We start from the raw sequence: 14,636 nt of genomic DNA, 5'->3' as shown, positions 1-14,636 counted from the left end.
CGAAATAAATAAATAAAAATACAGAAACCAACTGACCATCAGCGGCTCCACAATAGTGGACTTTGTATGTACCAAAGGGCTAAATCTTATCAGTGTTCTGCCACATGTAACCTTGTGTAGTGACATCTGAGAGAGCAAATACAAACTTGACTTGTGTGAGCCACTGAACTGATTTGATGACATGCTTTCTGAAGAGCGTACGGCACTCAGCGTTCAAACTCTCAACATGCAAATGCTTCCACTCCGGAGTCCTGGTGAGACACGTGAAATGAAAGCTCCTCGGCAGCAGCCTAATACTTTCTCTCTTCCATGAAGCACCAACAAGTGTCTTATTAAGCATCTTTCAGTCTGAAACCCCGCTTTTACCGACTTCACCGTGACGCGCAACGCCAGCACTTACCGTCTGAATTCATTAAAAAGCATAAAAACAGGAGTCTCCTGTTCTCTGAAAGATGCACAAACAAGTTTTGACAAAAATGTAGCTCCTGTGTGGTACAGGGTGGCACCTTGTACCGTAAAGAAGAGGAGAAATCATCTTATGCCGTGCTTTATGTGGAAAGAAACACACCTGAGCGACAAAAAAACAGCATTAAACCACCTTTCTGTGACAAGAAGAGGCTAAAAAGCGCCCTAAAAAAATATATCTTAAGTGGCAATCAAGCTTGTGGAGAATTAGCAGATCAAAGGTGTAAGCAAGAGGCTGACAAGCAAGGTTTTAAAAACAAAAAAAATAAAATAAAATCCATCCAAACAGACAGGTAAGTGCAGAGCAGAGAAAGCGGGTTAATTGTAGTCGATTCTCTTGGACTGTGATCGAGGTTTGGCAGCAGCGTTTAACTGTGAATATTTGGCCGGGTATAAGTAGCGAAGCCTGGAGGAGATAAAACTATGGCTGACCTTCTCCCGGCCTGCAAATTAGAGAAACGACCGGATCTCGATGGGGTGTGTTAATGTTTGATGTGCGTCGACCCCTGCTTCCTTCTCAGCCCAGTGGTGAGAATCATAAAGCGGATGTATTTTCGTAGCTCCCACAGAGTCGCACGCCAAGGAACGGCTCAAATACACCTGCCCCGACCAACAGACAACCTTCACACATTAACTGGCAGACGGCTGGCGTCGCACGCAAAACCCGATAGTGAATATTGTAAAAAAATACTCCTGCAGGCGTCTGTCTCACCTGACGCAGGTGAGGTGGCAGAACAGTTTCCAGTAGATTTGGAGGTCACGAGGAGAAATAATCGCTGCTACTGCTGCTTTAATATCTGCACTATTAGTGGTAACAGATTAAGGAAAATCATCCTTTTTCCTCCATCATGATCCATCACTTATTATTAATACAGTTGTTTTTGAATTTTTAGACGACATTAATGATTTATGAGTTTAAAATAATCCTTTTCTACTTCACACTCCATAACTTTACACAAATACGGTCGCTCATCTTCCCTCAGTTGATGAAAATCTTCCAAATAGAAAAAAGAAAAAAAAAAAAAGAAGCTCTAGTAAAAGAAAAATGAATGCACAAATCCAATTAACACATTTTTAGTTCTTTCTGTCCTTCTCTAAGAATGAATAAAACAAATCATACAGGCAAACCTGAATATTGCCTTGAGGGGGGAGGGGGGGACTTAAGCATCGCTGTTAATAAAGCGAGTTCAAGCGTTCAACAGCAGGCAGGAAGTCTTGGTTTCTTGATCCATGCACCTGTCCTGTGACTTTATAGCGCGCCTGCAGTTCCATCCTGATTGTATACGCAATTATGAGGCCGATTGGATTAAATTCAGCAACATCCTGCTGTGAAATATTACAAACTTTTCATTTAAACAAAACGGATGCAGCCCATTAACCGTCACCGTGGCTTCCAGAGCAAACAGAGCACATCGTTGCCGTATTGTTTACTGCTTACTACAGGCTTTCAGATAACAGACAAAGTGTTCTTTTCTTTTTTTAGTCGCCCATTTGAGAATTTCAATAAAAAAAATAATAAGTGCCTGGACGATTATAAGATTTTATTCGCTAGAAATAAACAGACGCAGATGTGCTGTTTAGGTAAGAACCTGGCAGAGGTTTTGAGTCGTGCTTGTGAGAATCCAGACACATTTGCGCCTCCTCAAAAAAAAAAAAAAAACCTGTGCTGGGTTTTGTGTTTTGTCTCCGAAGCTGTAAAAAGAAATAAAAGTACTACATCACCTACTTAAACTCAATATACTGTATACCCCGGCAGCAATAAGCATGGGTGTCACATCTTCCGAGGCGCTGTGAAACTGACACTTCTAGCCGGGGTGTCTGTTTTCATTATGCTTACACCCAATCTCTCATGATGAGTTTATACCGTTGGGGATCAAAGGGGCTGCGGTCCCAGACACATGACCTGGATCTCGGGTCCCACTGAAATGTCAAGAGGTGAAGCTGGGACATGCTGGCTTGTAAGAAACGCGGGGGTTGTAACTCAGTAAAACGCATACTAACAACACATCCTCTGTGGCTGCTTCTAAATGAGCGGCTGCTGTCGTGTTGGGGGCGGTGGGGGGCGGGAGGGGGACCTTCAGGGAGGTGAAGGGAACAAGTTCAACGGGTGCACCGTGGTGGTGAAAATAAATGTTGGATTTCTCAGAGAACAGCGGCGTCTTCTCCTTTTTTCTCTCTCATTATTGAGGGTTGCTTTGTTTTCATTAGCTCCTAGTTATATATTGTGTAGAGGCCCTATAAATATTTATTATAGTCTTGATAATTTAATCTCACTGATATCAATACAGTATTGGAAGGGGGGGAAAAAAATAAATCAGGGATTTTTTGCAGCCGAACTGAATCAGTGCTTCTCTCAGCTCATAAGACGGCGTGTAGAAACAACCTTGTTGTTGTTGAGTGCGACTAAATCCGAGCCTTAGCCTTTTGCTTTGGCTTTAATCTTACTTTGTACATGATCAAAACTACACACTCTCCCAGGGCAGCGTGATATACCGCGGAAGCTGCATTAAGATTACATTGCATCAAACAGAATACCAAGGCAGGAGAATGATTAATGGCTTCTGTACACTGGGTGAACAAATATTAGGCAAGAGAGCAATAAACAGCGATGGCAGAAATTTCTTTTCTCTCATTTCTCTTGAGCAATCCACCTTCAGCCTTCAACGCCTGCTTTCTAGACAGCGCCTGAACAAGTCGCCTTAAGGCCCAAGTTTCCTGAAGATATGCACAGTGAGAACCCAGAGAGGGGAGAAGCTTGATTTGGATAAAAATATCTAAAACTGGGGGGAAATGTGTGTTTACTGCAGAAACACAAAACAAACAAGACCTTCAGGTTATTAACATTTGTCAATTTGAGGTCATTTGGCTTCAGAAGTGAAATCAAATTAAACACAGCGTTGATGACAGAAACAATCTTAACTTTACCAAAGCGGTGAGAAGTTTTTACCTTCGACACTCTCTGGGCCACCTCCCGGCCGACAGAGAGCCCTTGGACAAATGTGCGTGCTGCGATGAATGCACGGGTAACCTGAGCCTTGAGCTTCCTGGGCACGTCTCCAAAGGGCTTGAGCTGGTCGGTGTACTTACTGATACACTCCAGATAGTCCTCGGTGATGACATACTGGGAGTTGAGCAGCGTGAACATACGCTCCAGCAGCCGCGACCAAAAGTCATTAAGCATCTCCTCCAGGTTAACATTCCCTCCCGTGTAATAGCGCTTCAGCTCAGCAAACAGGTTCTCAAACACCTCTGAGTTCTGCATGTACGGCTTGCCGTAAGTCCTCACAAACATCTCATTCAGGGACCTCTCGGTGTTCTCCAGCAGCTCCAGGAAGAATTCTGGAAGAAAAAAAGAAAAAAAAGAAACTCATTGTCCGGATTTCTTTCACGCGCGGCTGTGTTGACAGATATTGTTCCGTACGTGGCACACATAGTTACGCTTTTGATGAGATGCACTCGGAACCTTCCCTGCGTTTATGATTAAAATAGAAATTGACATTAAATGTGTCTGATTGCGGGATGGAACGCTGCTTTAAAAGGATATCTGCTTGATTGCAATGCAGACAGCAAACACGGCGAGAAACCAAATAATACCAAAATAGGAATTAAATTAGGGCATGTGATGTTGATTTCATTTTGAAGAGGCTTCACAGCTTTGTTGATTTTTATTTCCTGTAAACTACTTTTGACATGGCAATGGGAGCCTTCCTCATATATTTCTGGAAAGCAATAAGCTCTGTGTTTGCAGTGCAAGAGGTCTGTATTGTCCATATCTCATATGTACCTTCCTGTACCTTGATAGGACGGATATATATACTGCTGAATGATTTCCTGTGTACACATTTGCACATTTGAGTATTTCTCCATATGCTGGAAGCATAAGGCTGCCAGATGAAGTGTAATAAATTATCCTTTAGTGTGAGAAGCACAATACAGTTTGTCTATAGGGTCTGCAGACCTTCTCCATTCCCCCTTTTTTTTCTCAGGCGCCACTTGTTGTTCGGCTCATGACCTCTACGACTCACCAGAAATTGGGATGAATTGATAATATTTCTGACCATCTGCTATCCATAGTGATAGGGCCGGCGTTCAGGGGCCAAGATTAAAATTTAAACAGGCTTCAAAACTCATGCATTTAACTGAAAAGACGAGCCAGAGGAGACATTTGACTTAAGAAGGGGAGCGGAGTCCTGCAAAAGTCTTTTATATTCCTGCGTTAAATGTCTAATCCAAAGCTTTAGGGATGCATAATTAATCAATTAATTAAGTAGTGGCGAAGGGTGTTTCTGTTGCTTTGTTGTCCTTGGTACCTTTTAACGCATTACCACCTCATAAAAACAGCGTTACACATACAACAGCCACATATGCATTTCTTTGGAGTCATTTCAGGACAGCATTCTGCACATATTCGCTCTCTCTCCCGTCGGTTCTATTTCGGTCTCCGTCAACTCCTGATGGACAAATCGGGTTAGCTAACTGCTAACCATGTCTGGTGGGTAGCGTACAGTGGGTTCATCACAGATTTGTCATTTACAGCAGCTACCTGCTGCATTTGGAACAGCTCTACTGATAGCAGAGAATGTGCAGCCTGACCTACTAAATTGGGTGATAATTCTCTTTGTGGATTAGTTACATTTCACATCGCACATTTGTCATTGTGGGTTAGTGGGAAATACTGATTACTGCTCTGTTTTAGCTTCAAGGCAGGAGAGGTCGGTGGGAAAAAGGTGAGTGGACAAAGCCAGCAGAAAAATATGGGGATAATGTAAAAAAAAAAAACAGCTCCCTGTAGCAGCATGTACAGGCACCATGGACGACTAGTTCTATCTGAGTTGCTGCTGACGATCAGACTACTACATTTACAACAGGATCCGTCTGTGTATATTTCAAAGTGAGATGTTCTCAAAGCAGTTCACGGGGAGCGAGGCCACATCTGGCCCCTCTGAGCCTTGCACATTTGCAGGCACTTATCACAGTGTCCCAGACAAAAAAAAAGTGTAATGGATTTCAAGTGGTCATTAATTCCCAGCAATGCAGGTAAAATTACAGCTTATAGCAGCGGAGAAACAAAAATGGCACGACTCTCGGTGATACCACACCAAGTCACATCTGATTAGTTGTATCGAGAGCGGGCCACGTCGCCCACTAACAGAAAGCAAAAAAAAAAAAAAAATGTGAAAAAACATGCCTCATTTTCAAGGTTGTAGGACGCACAAAGCGCTATTTTATAATGCGATTACATGAGTGAGACAAATGTATTTTTAGCTACAACCAGCAGCTATTATAACTCACTTGATATTAGCTTGAAGGGTAAAGGTTCTAATCCTGCATGAATCTGCTCAGTCAAAAAACCTGCCTCTGATTTATCACATGCCACATGCTTATGAAAGGCTTGCTTTCTCTATTCTTATCACAGTTAATTATTGTTCATTAGCACATCTTATCAGGCACCATCTCAGTGTAATACCTCCTCTGGGGATCTGATAAAATTAGCTTACCTTCACACAAACTTTTTAGCATTTCACAAGAGGATACGACTCGCTCTTTTTCTGCTACATGTGTTATTAAACTGCACCTTTTATTAATGCATCCACAACGTATTTACAGTGTTCTTGAGACTATTTTAATCTAAATCATGATTGGTTTCAGTGTTTTGGGTAAGGAGAATATCAGGAGCAACATCCAGACTGATTAATGACAGCTTCAAAACAGATATTAAGCTAAAAGGTTCAAAAAAAAAGAAATCGCAATGCAGACATGTCCTACTGAGATATTAATTGAACATAACCAATGTAATTAAAGCAGTTTAATGTCAATATGGGCAGTATATCTGACAGAAATTTGAGCTCTGTTTCGGAGCGATTACAATGAATAATTACACGATGGATGGCATCTGTATAACTCAGCGAGTGAAATATTAAGTTAAATAAGACATCATCATCTAATTAGTGAAAATTCATGAGAGGGATCATATTCGACTGTGAAAGATTTAGTGAACTGTCAGAAATTTTTTTTTTTTGGGAGAAAAAAAAAAAAGCTTACATAAATCCTAAACACATATTGGTAATTAAGAAATCTGTCCAAATTAATGGTTGCATGAGCTGCAAACAGAGGATAATGATGCTGAAATGCTGGGCAGTAATGATTCAAGCACTCCCAAGTTGCAGAGTTCACTACATTCCGCTGATGAAGCTCAGTCTGGCTCTGACTCCTCGGTGTTGTGAACAGAGCTGTGCCGAGGTCACACCGAGTCATTCTCTCCCCGACAAAAAAGAAAGCTTCTGCTTCTGTGCTTCTGCAGAAACCTACTGATGGACGGTCTACTGGAAATCGCAGATGGCAGTTGTCTATTTCAGCAGCATTCCTAGTTTTTTGGACATTTGAGCTAAATTAGAGGGAAAAGCAGTTTTATGCACAAATAGGCTGCGTCTTTTGAAGACAATAGAGTCAGCTTGGGTTTGTCTCAGCATACAACGGAGGTAGCTGTGGTTGGGATGACATCTACTGTGGGGACTCTCATGGGAAGTGGCCTGCAGAATTAATTACTACAAAGTCTCCTGAACTGTGACCAGCCAGCTAAGTGGGATAAAAGAGTTGGTTTTCCACCACCAGTCAGCCGTCTTCATTTGAGTAAATACAATGTATGAGGGGAAAAAAAAAAGAAACTGTGAGGTCAGGAAACTGTGGTTTAATAGACCACATATTACTGAACCACATTCAAAGTCTGTGGAAGTGAAAATACAAGTTTTTTTATGCACAAACATAGCAATAAAAAGCAATCAGTCTGCAATCAATACCTTATCACCTTAATACTAGCTTAGAGAAAATCCAGAAGCGGTGGCACAAACAAGGCCTCTGAGAAGAGCGCAAAATGTAAGAATCCATAAAATGGTTTCATCTAATTAGGGCTGAAGCTGGATCTTCAGTGTAACTAATTTGTCCCAATAGCAATTTATGTGATCATTTCAGTAAATATGCAGTGTTTTACTTGATAAAAAAAAAAGAGATGTAGTTTGTATTCATTCTGCGTTAAAGAGAGATAATAATAAAACAAAATTGCAAAGTTGCGTGTGGACGTTGGAGACGCAGCTCCGGCTCAGAGGACAGCTCTGAAGAAAATAAAACCTTGTAGACAAATGCACATTTGCCAGATAATACACAGTAAATGTAGGGTGTATTTTGTTTAAATTGGGAATGTAAATTTTGACCTAATTTGATTATGTTATGCAGAAAATGCCAGTTGGAAAATCTCATCCATGCACGATGCTTCTTGTGGAAAAAATGAAGACCATTTTAATATTATATGGGACTGCTAATGATTTTATATTGCATTCATTCTCGCAAATCAAAAATTCCACAAGGGCCTAAGCAATACAGAGGAGGCACTTGATTTCAAGGCCACACAACCAATAAAATGGCACCAAATGAGCCACATAAATTCAGCACAAGAAGTGTTTTTTTTTTTTTTTCTGATCATTTGTCAGATGTCTCTTATGTGCAGTCCTGCAAGCAAAATGCTGTCAGAACTACTTGTAATTTATCATCAGGGCTACCCCGAGTAAACCGCAAAAAATTACACAATTTGTCGGCCCTCATGCAGTAAACAGCTCTTATCTCCAGCGGAGCACTCGATGTCTTCTCCTACAGGACTATAGCCAGTCAGAGAAGGAGCACGTCTCTGGCTTTGTAATCATCGAAATGGCATAATATAAAGCACGCCGCTCGCTATTCAGCCTCCTCCAGCTCTCATGCCCGTACGTGAAACTGGCAATTTTTTCTTTTTTTCCCTTTTGCTGCACTTCAAATTCCACTTGTCAATCATAAGCCGGGTCATTGATTGGTCTGTCAGGAAGTGGCCGTCTGCACAGAGCTGCTCCGAGTTCTGTGCAGCTGCGGAGAACATGACAGGTTGACCTTTTATGTCTCCATTTCCTTGTGTTAATTCCTGTTGCCGGCCTATTGTGAGTCACACAGTGGCAGTTAAGAGCGCAGGCATTTCAATTTAAACTCACAGCTGGTAAATTTAAAAGAGTAAACGGTGCACTGGTGAGTCGAGACAAATGTAACCTACAAATAAGGATTTCTTACATTTGAAAGTCGCCGTATCCAGTTCTGATAGGACTTGTTAGCAGGCGGGTTTATACATTTTAACCGTCGCCCTGTAAAAATAAATGAACAAAAAGTAGAATTTGAAAGAAGTTTTATATTTCCAAGACATCGAAGCGTTTCTGTCTGAAATTTGAGCAGCTCTGCACTCTCGGACAATTCCAGCCTGCAGTGATGCTGTGGCATTTCTCCCTGAATTCTAAACACCACGCCGCTCTCTGAATGGATGGTCCAATAGGACTTCTTAACTAACGAAGGATTCTGCTGAACAAGCATGCGTTTTTCAGCGCTGCCCAGCTTCACATTCATCTAGTCACACACACTTGGTAGCTAGCCAGCGCGCTACTGTCTTCTATGGTTGGCAGCTTTTGAGAAGTAATTTCAGGTTAAACGTTTTGCTCAAGGGCACCTCGAGAACGGCGGACGGAGGAGAATTGGCTTCTCATAATTTTGCATGGAAAAAGAAAAACAACGATACAACCGACACCAATGGGTGCCAGAAATAACAGTGTGTGGGGGTAACTCTATAAAAAATCAATCACGGAGGGTGGACCACATTAATATTCTGCTACACCACCCAGCACCCGTGGTGTTTGCGGTCAGAAGGCCCAACAATTGATTAACAATTACAAACCCTGACTTGGTCTTTAATGAGCGAGGAAGAAAAGAATTCTCGGTGCCGGGCATTATTTCGTATAGTTTCTCTCACCAGTTGCTCCTGTGGTTTTAAGGATTTGCATTAAGGTGAATAACTTAAATAAACAAGCAGATGTTTAACTTAATTGCAGTCGGCGAGGCAGCATCGCCGCCGCTTCTCTCTTAGATTCATACAACAGCGCTGTGCCCCTGAGTTGTTGTGGATATTTCTGCGTGGATGTGTCTTGGCAGAGTCGAGACTGTGCCCTCTCGCTGTGACACATAGGCTGCGGTGTCAGGAATGCGTGGGCTGCCCAGCTACTATCAGCTACAGTAACACTCATCACAGTCTGCATAAAGAGAAGAAAATATACGCATACACTGACTCTGTGTAGGTGGTACTCCAGAGCCAGGTGCTAAATAGATGGTAAAGTGCATCTAAGTGAACTCAAAACTCGACTGTTGAGATCTTTAACTATGTGCTCCGGTTTGGTATCCCACTATTATTTTGGTAACGTTGGTTTGTGATATTAAAAGGGAGCAGAATCCTAATGAAACACAAATAATACCTGTGATATATCTGCTGAAAACTGGCAGCCGCACATTTTTAACACTAATTACATTATAAATAATCATTAAATTAAAAAAAAGCAAGGTGAAATTTTAATCTTGTGGAGAGACCCTCAGCAGACACACAGTCTCCTGCATAAAACCTGCATATTGCATCTGCTTTGACTTCAATGAAATTATGGAGAGTGGCAGCAAATCCCAAGAGAAAGCTGGGGTGCCTGGAGTCGTGCATCTAAGTGCTGCTGGACAAACCCCATTTCCTTCCTTACTACTGAAGCCTCCCTCATGATATTCACTGTCTTGACAGGGGATGATCAAAATAACACTTATTTATTTATGCATGCTTCCAGGAATCACATGTGGGCTGAAGAAAGTGTATATTCCTGGAAAAAAAAAAAAAAAAAAAGAACAGACAGACATCACCCAGGCATAGTGACATTGAGTTTCTGGGCAATGTGCAATCATCTGAGGGTTGCATGCGGTAACCCAATAGCATTTGTTTCATATAATATGTTGAATAGTTTGAAAGGAATGAGGAGGGAGAGACAAGGCATTGACTGCTGCGTATTAAATTGCGCTATTAATCACGCAACCATTGTTGTTGACTTTGGATATATTTAGATAGCCTAATATGAAAATCTATGCTTTGACCTCCAACTTTTGAAGATTAAAATTACATTACGCCAAATCTAAACAGAAGATAAATTCAAGTCGTGTATCTTGTGCGATTTTTTGTTTTACTTAGAGGATATTAAAAGATTATGTAACAGGCACTTAATGGTGAAGGTGGCATCCTGTAAAGGACACGTAACAAGGCGATGGAAGATTAGGTAAAGCCACTTATGTGTGCATTATGTAACAGGCAGAACCTGAAGTCTGAGAAAACAGCAATAGAAGATATTGAATTGTACTCGATAATAAACCTTGATTCAAAGAAAAACTGCTGTACCACGACGATATAAAATAACAAAATGAAAGCTTGTGCAGTCTATTTACATGGATCTTTACTTGAATTTGTCCCGCATTGTCTGCCTGTTGGCGTTGTTCCTGTCCAAGGTGTCCCCTGCCGCTCACCCAAAGTTAGCTCCAACAGACTTCAAGTATGTTTGGGCAAGTCCTCTTAGAGAGCAATTAGTTTTGCTGTGTGGTTTTTGTCCGCTGCACGCTTGTAGAGTACAGCTGTGAATATGCAAGCAAGCTGTGACTGCAGCAATTAATTGATCCGCATCACTGTGTTTCTGCTATTATCTGTGTTGGGCTCTTGCACAGAAGTGAAGCTGGTGGATTTTCAAGAGACGGTGTCATGTTGTCATGGCTGTCGCTACCTGTTGCTTCGTTAGGATCCTCTTTGATCTGTGGCTGCTGAACTCAGTACTCGTTTCTCTTAAGCGCCTAGTTGTTCTTGATCAGAAGAATGGAAACAGAACAAGATGCAGAGGGGCTTTGTCTTCATGTTTTAGGGCTCCTAGAAGAACTCCTTTTTGAAGGGGGGGAGCTGTTACAACCCCCTAGCACCCCTTTTTGCAGTGGCATTGGGTTTTTGGGTGTTACGAGGTGTGTCAGAAAAGTTCCAGGACTGGTGTCACAAAAAATGTACATATTTCAAACCCAAACTGCAAACTACGAGTTTTCCCCTTCAGACGATCAACCAGCACGTCTACAAAGAGATCCTGTTTGCTTCGTTCAGTGCGAGAAGAGGTAAGAGTTGTGGCAGGACAAGTCGTGGCTGCTTCACCATGACAACGCGTCTGCTCACAACACCCTGAGCATCCCACAGTTCCTGGCTGAGAAGAACATCGCCGTGCTGGAGCAACCTCCCCACTCACCCCACCTGGCTCCGTGGGATTGTTTCCCTCTTCCCCAAGCTCAAGGGGGTCATCAAGGGGACCCGTTTAGAAGACGTGGACGACATCAAGATGGCTGTGACGATGAAGCTGCAGAGGATCCCCGAAGAATCCTTCCAGGAGTGCATGGCGGCGTGAAGAGAAGGCTGGGGAAGTGTGTTAGACTCCAGGGGAATTACTTCGAAGGGGAAAATTTGTAGCTTGGATTTGAAATATAACTTTTGTGACACCAGTCCTGGAACTTTTCTGACACACCTCGTATATGCAATGTGCTCGATCTCACCGTGTCCTGGATAGCTTACATTTTTTCACTTTGTCTTATAGATACTTGGGGAATTTATTTAATAAAAACAAAACTATTATTTCTGCAAACTCGGTCTCAGACTCTCCCTTCATGTTGCAGCCCACGAGCTGGGTCGTGACAGTACCGTCAGTTCAGTCATTTCAGTCTGGTAGTAAAATTACAACTCAACGGCAATTTTGAATTCAGAGATTATTCAAATTTCATGACCCCACAGACCAGTCCATTTTCACAGAGTCTGTTGCTTTACAACAATAAAGTTTGTAAAAGTGTCTTTTTAAACTTTTAATCCTCTTGTTTCCTTTGGCTTTTCCTACATTTTATGAAATTCATCTACACACCACATTTTCTACCTCCTGCAAAGCGCTCTTTTGCTGCTATTCTGGAGAGAGCTATTAGAAATAAATAGCGCAGATGAATTATCCATTATTTCAGCCAAAGTTTGGTTATGACAGAGGGCTCTGATAATTCTTCTCAATTGTTAAAACACAGTAGTAAAAATAAAAATAGTAGTACATTTAGTATATATATGCTACTTTTATTGTGTGTACCTACATATAAAATCTGATTTTTTTAATATAAAGGGACTGTTAAAGGGTATATTTCCCCTGAGAGTTGTTAAATTTTGTCCCATCATTGCCTTGAAAACAAAGAGAATTCAGATACAGTAGTCCCTACATGACAAGAAGATATTATGCTCATTTTCTAATAAAGAATAAAAATAAATGCCGGTGCCTACAGGTGGTTCCCTGTACTCTTGACAATTTTAACCTCTACCACCCTTCACCATAGTCCGCAGTGACAAGTAATAAGCCAACCACCAACACACAGCCTCATGTTAGGAACTGGGAGGATTATTATTTCTCATTAAACTGTAACTAGAAGGATCGGACTCCGTGGAGAAGGGCACCAAGAGGGACAGGTGGAGAGGTAGAGCGAGGCTGGCTTCGGTAATGAGCACATTCCCTCAGTGGATGTGTTACGGTCAAGATAGTCACAATGGGGTTAAGACAAGATCACATACAGCACAAGACCACCAAACAACCTTAATAATGCAGACTCGGGCTCCGTGCTGCTATTCAAGCTGTCAATCTGTTGTGCAAGAAGCCATGTTTGTCTAATCCAACAAGAGAGTTCTCCACTCCAAGGCATATTAATGAGATTTTTACATCTCGTCTCCTCTTAGGGGAGGACAGCTAAAGAACGTCAGTGAACCTTTTCATATTAGCACATACAGACTCAATCCTTCATTCTCCTTTCCGCGGCAATTTGTCTTGCAGTGACTGACCATCAAAACAATTTTAAAAAAAAGAAAAGAAACAACATGAAAAATAGACTTACCATCAAATCTTTTATGCCTGGAAACAAAGGTGCTTCTCAATTCGTGACTCATTTCGTCAACCAGGTTCTCAAAGTCCTGTTTACTCTGCTGGCCAAATTTGTCCTCCATTTCCTGGGTACAACATGTGTTTCCCTGAGGACATACCCGGAGATGTTCACCTGCAAAATGGACAACAATATATAAATGTATTTATATGTATGGGTCCACAACAAAACTGACAATAACTACACACAGTTTTCAAAAACAGTTCAAAAAACAGGGTATTTTTCAGTGCAATATTCCAAGTTAAATTTATATAATCACAGATATCACCTAGATTGTGTAGCTGACTTTGTGTTAGTTGTGATCAAATCCTTCAGTGGGACATTTAATCTATAGCTCCTGAGGGACTCATAAAGAATAAGTCCTAAGGGAAACATGTTAGAGATCCTACCCCATCCTAACCCATGTTTTTTCTCATTGTGAGGTAAATTCATCAACAGAAACACCAGAATTATGTCAGTTACATAAATGGAAAAAAGGGTCAAGAGAAGTTCCAGTAATACCTGCCCAGTGTTTTTAGTCTGTTAATATGGATAAAGTGGTTGATTATATCAAATGCTTCCCTGAGGTCAAGCGTCACTAACGCTGAACATGTATCTGACTCAGCATCCATCATGTTGTTAAGCGCCTGCAGCGTGAGGTCTATTGTTATCATCTTTTTTAGGATGTTTTATATGAAACTGGCTGGAAGTCTGCGGGACATAAACTAGGTTCCTTCAGCAGTAGGTGAACAACCTTTACAAAACTCATCTTAAAAAAAAAATCTGGGACACATCCAGAGGACAGAGAGCTGTTGGTAAGCACAGCAGGAATGTTATACACAATAAAAAGGAAATTTTTAGAGGTTTTTACATGTGACACAGTTTCTATACTGTTGGTCCAAAACAATTCAGCAAAGAGGGGCCAAGGGAGGGCTCAATGAGAGACGAAAGAAGTGATAGTTGATAAAACCAGTGTTTTCAATGAAGAAGGTGAGGTTTTTTTTCAGTCAGCTGGTGAAACGGCAGCTGTGTAGGAGGTTTATAAGGTTGTGCAGTTGGGCTGGTTGGCACCACGTAACGCAGCTTGCTTTGCTAGCCCTCGGCTTTGGAATATTACAACACGGGTTGAGGTTTCTACTGTAGCTACTAAGATTAGGCTAGGTAAGGTTAAAAAATGCAGCTTGTTGAATGTTTGAGCAAATAAATATTTTGCTAAACCAGTGACACTTGTGGTTTTTGTTACCACAGTCATTTTTTTAGAGTTTTTTTTTAAGAACTGCAATATCAAAACCAAGCGATTCATTCTTGAGACATGTTATCAGAAAACTGGCAGAAACATACTCAGCAAA

The 14,636-nt window shown here is 41.4% G+C and overlaps 1 protein-coding gene across 1 annotated transcript in view; it reads right to left on the bottom strand.

Moving 5' to 3' along the window:
- The window catches only part of LOC103352955 (glypican-6-like), a 59,758-nt gene that overhangs the window by 26,808 nt on the left and 18,314 nt on the right, over nucleotides 1-14,636 (bottom strand). Inside the window, exons 2-3 of the mRNA XM_008275672.1 lie at nucleotides 13,264-13,422; nucleotides 3,413-3,804 (exon numbers count right to left, since the gene is read on the bottom strand). Of these exons, the coding sequence (XP_008273894.1) occupies nucleotides 3,413-3,804; nucleotides 13,264-13,422 (551 nt within the window). The remainder of the gene's footprint in view (nucleotides 1-3,412; nucleotides 3,805-13,263; nucleotides 13,423-14,636) is intronic.

Source organism: Stegastes partitus, unplaced genomic scaffold, assembly GCF_000690725.1.
Source record: "Stegastes partitus isolate 25-593 unplaced genomic scaffold, Stegastes_partitus-1.0.2 Scaffold56, whole genome shotgun sequence".
Lineage (NCBI taxonomy): Eukaryota > Metazoa > Chordata > Actinopteri > Pomacentridae > Stegastes > Stegastes partitus.
The sequence above is the reverse complement of the archived record's forward strand: the minus strand, read 5'-3'. Positions and strand labels throughout refer to the sequence as shown.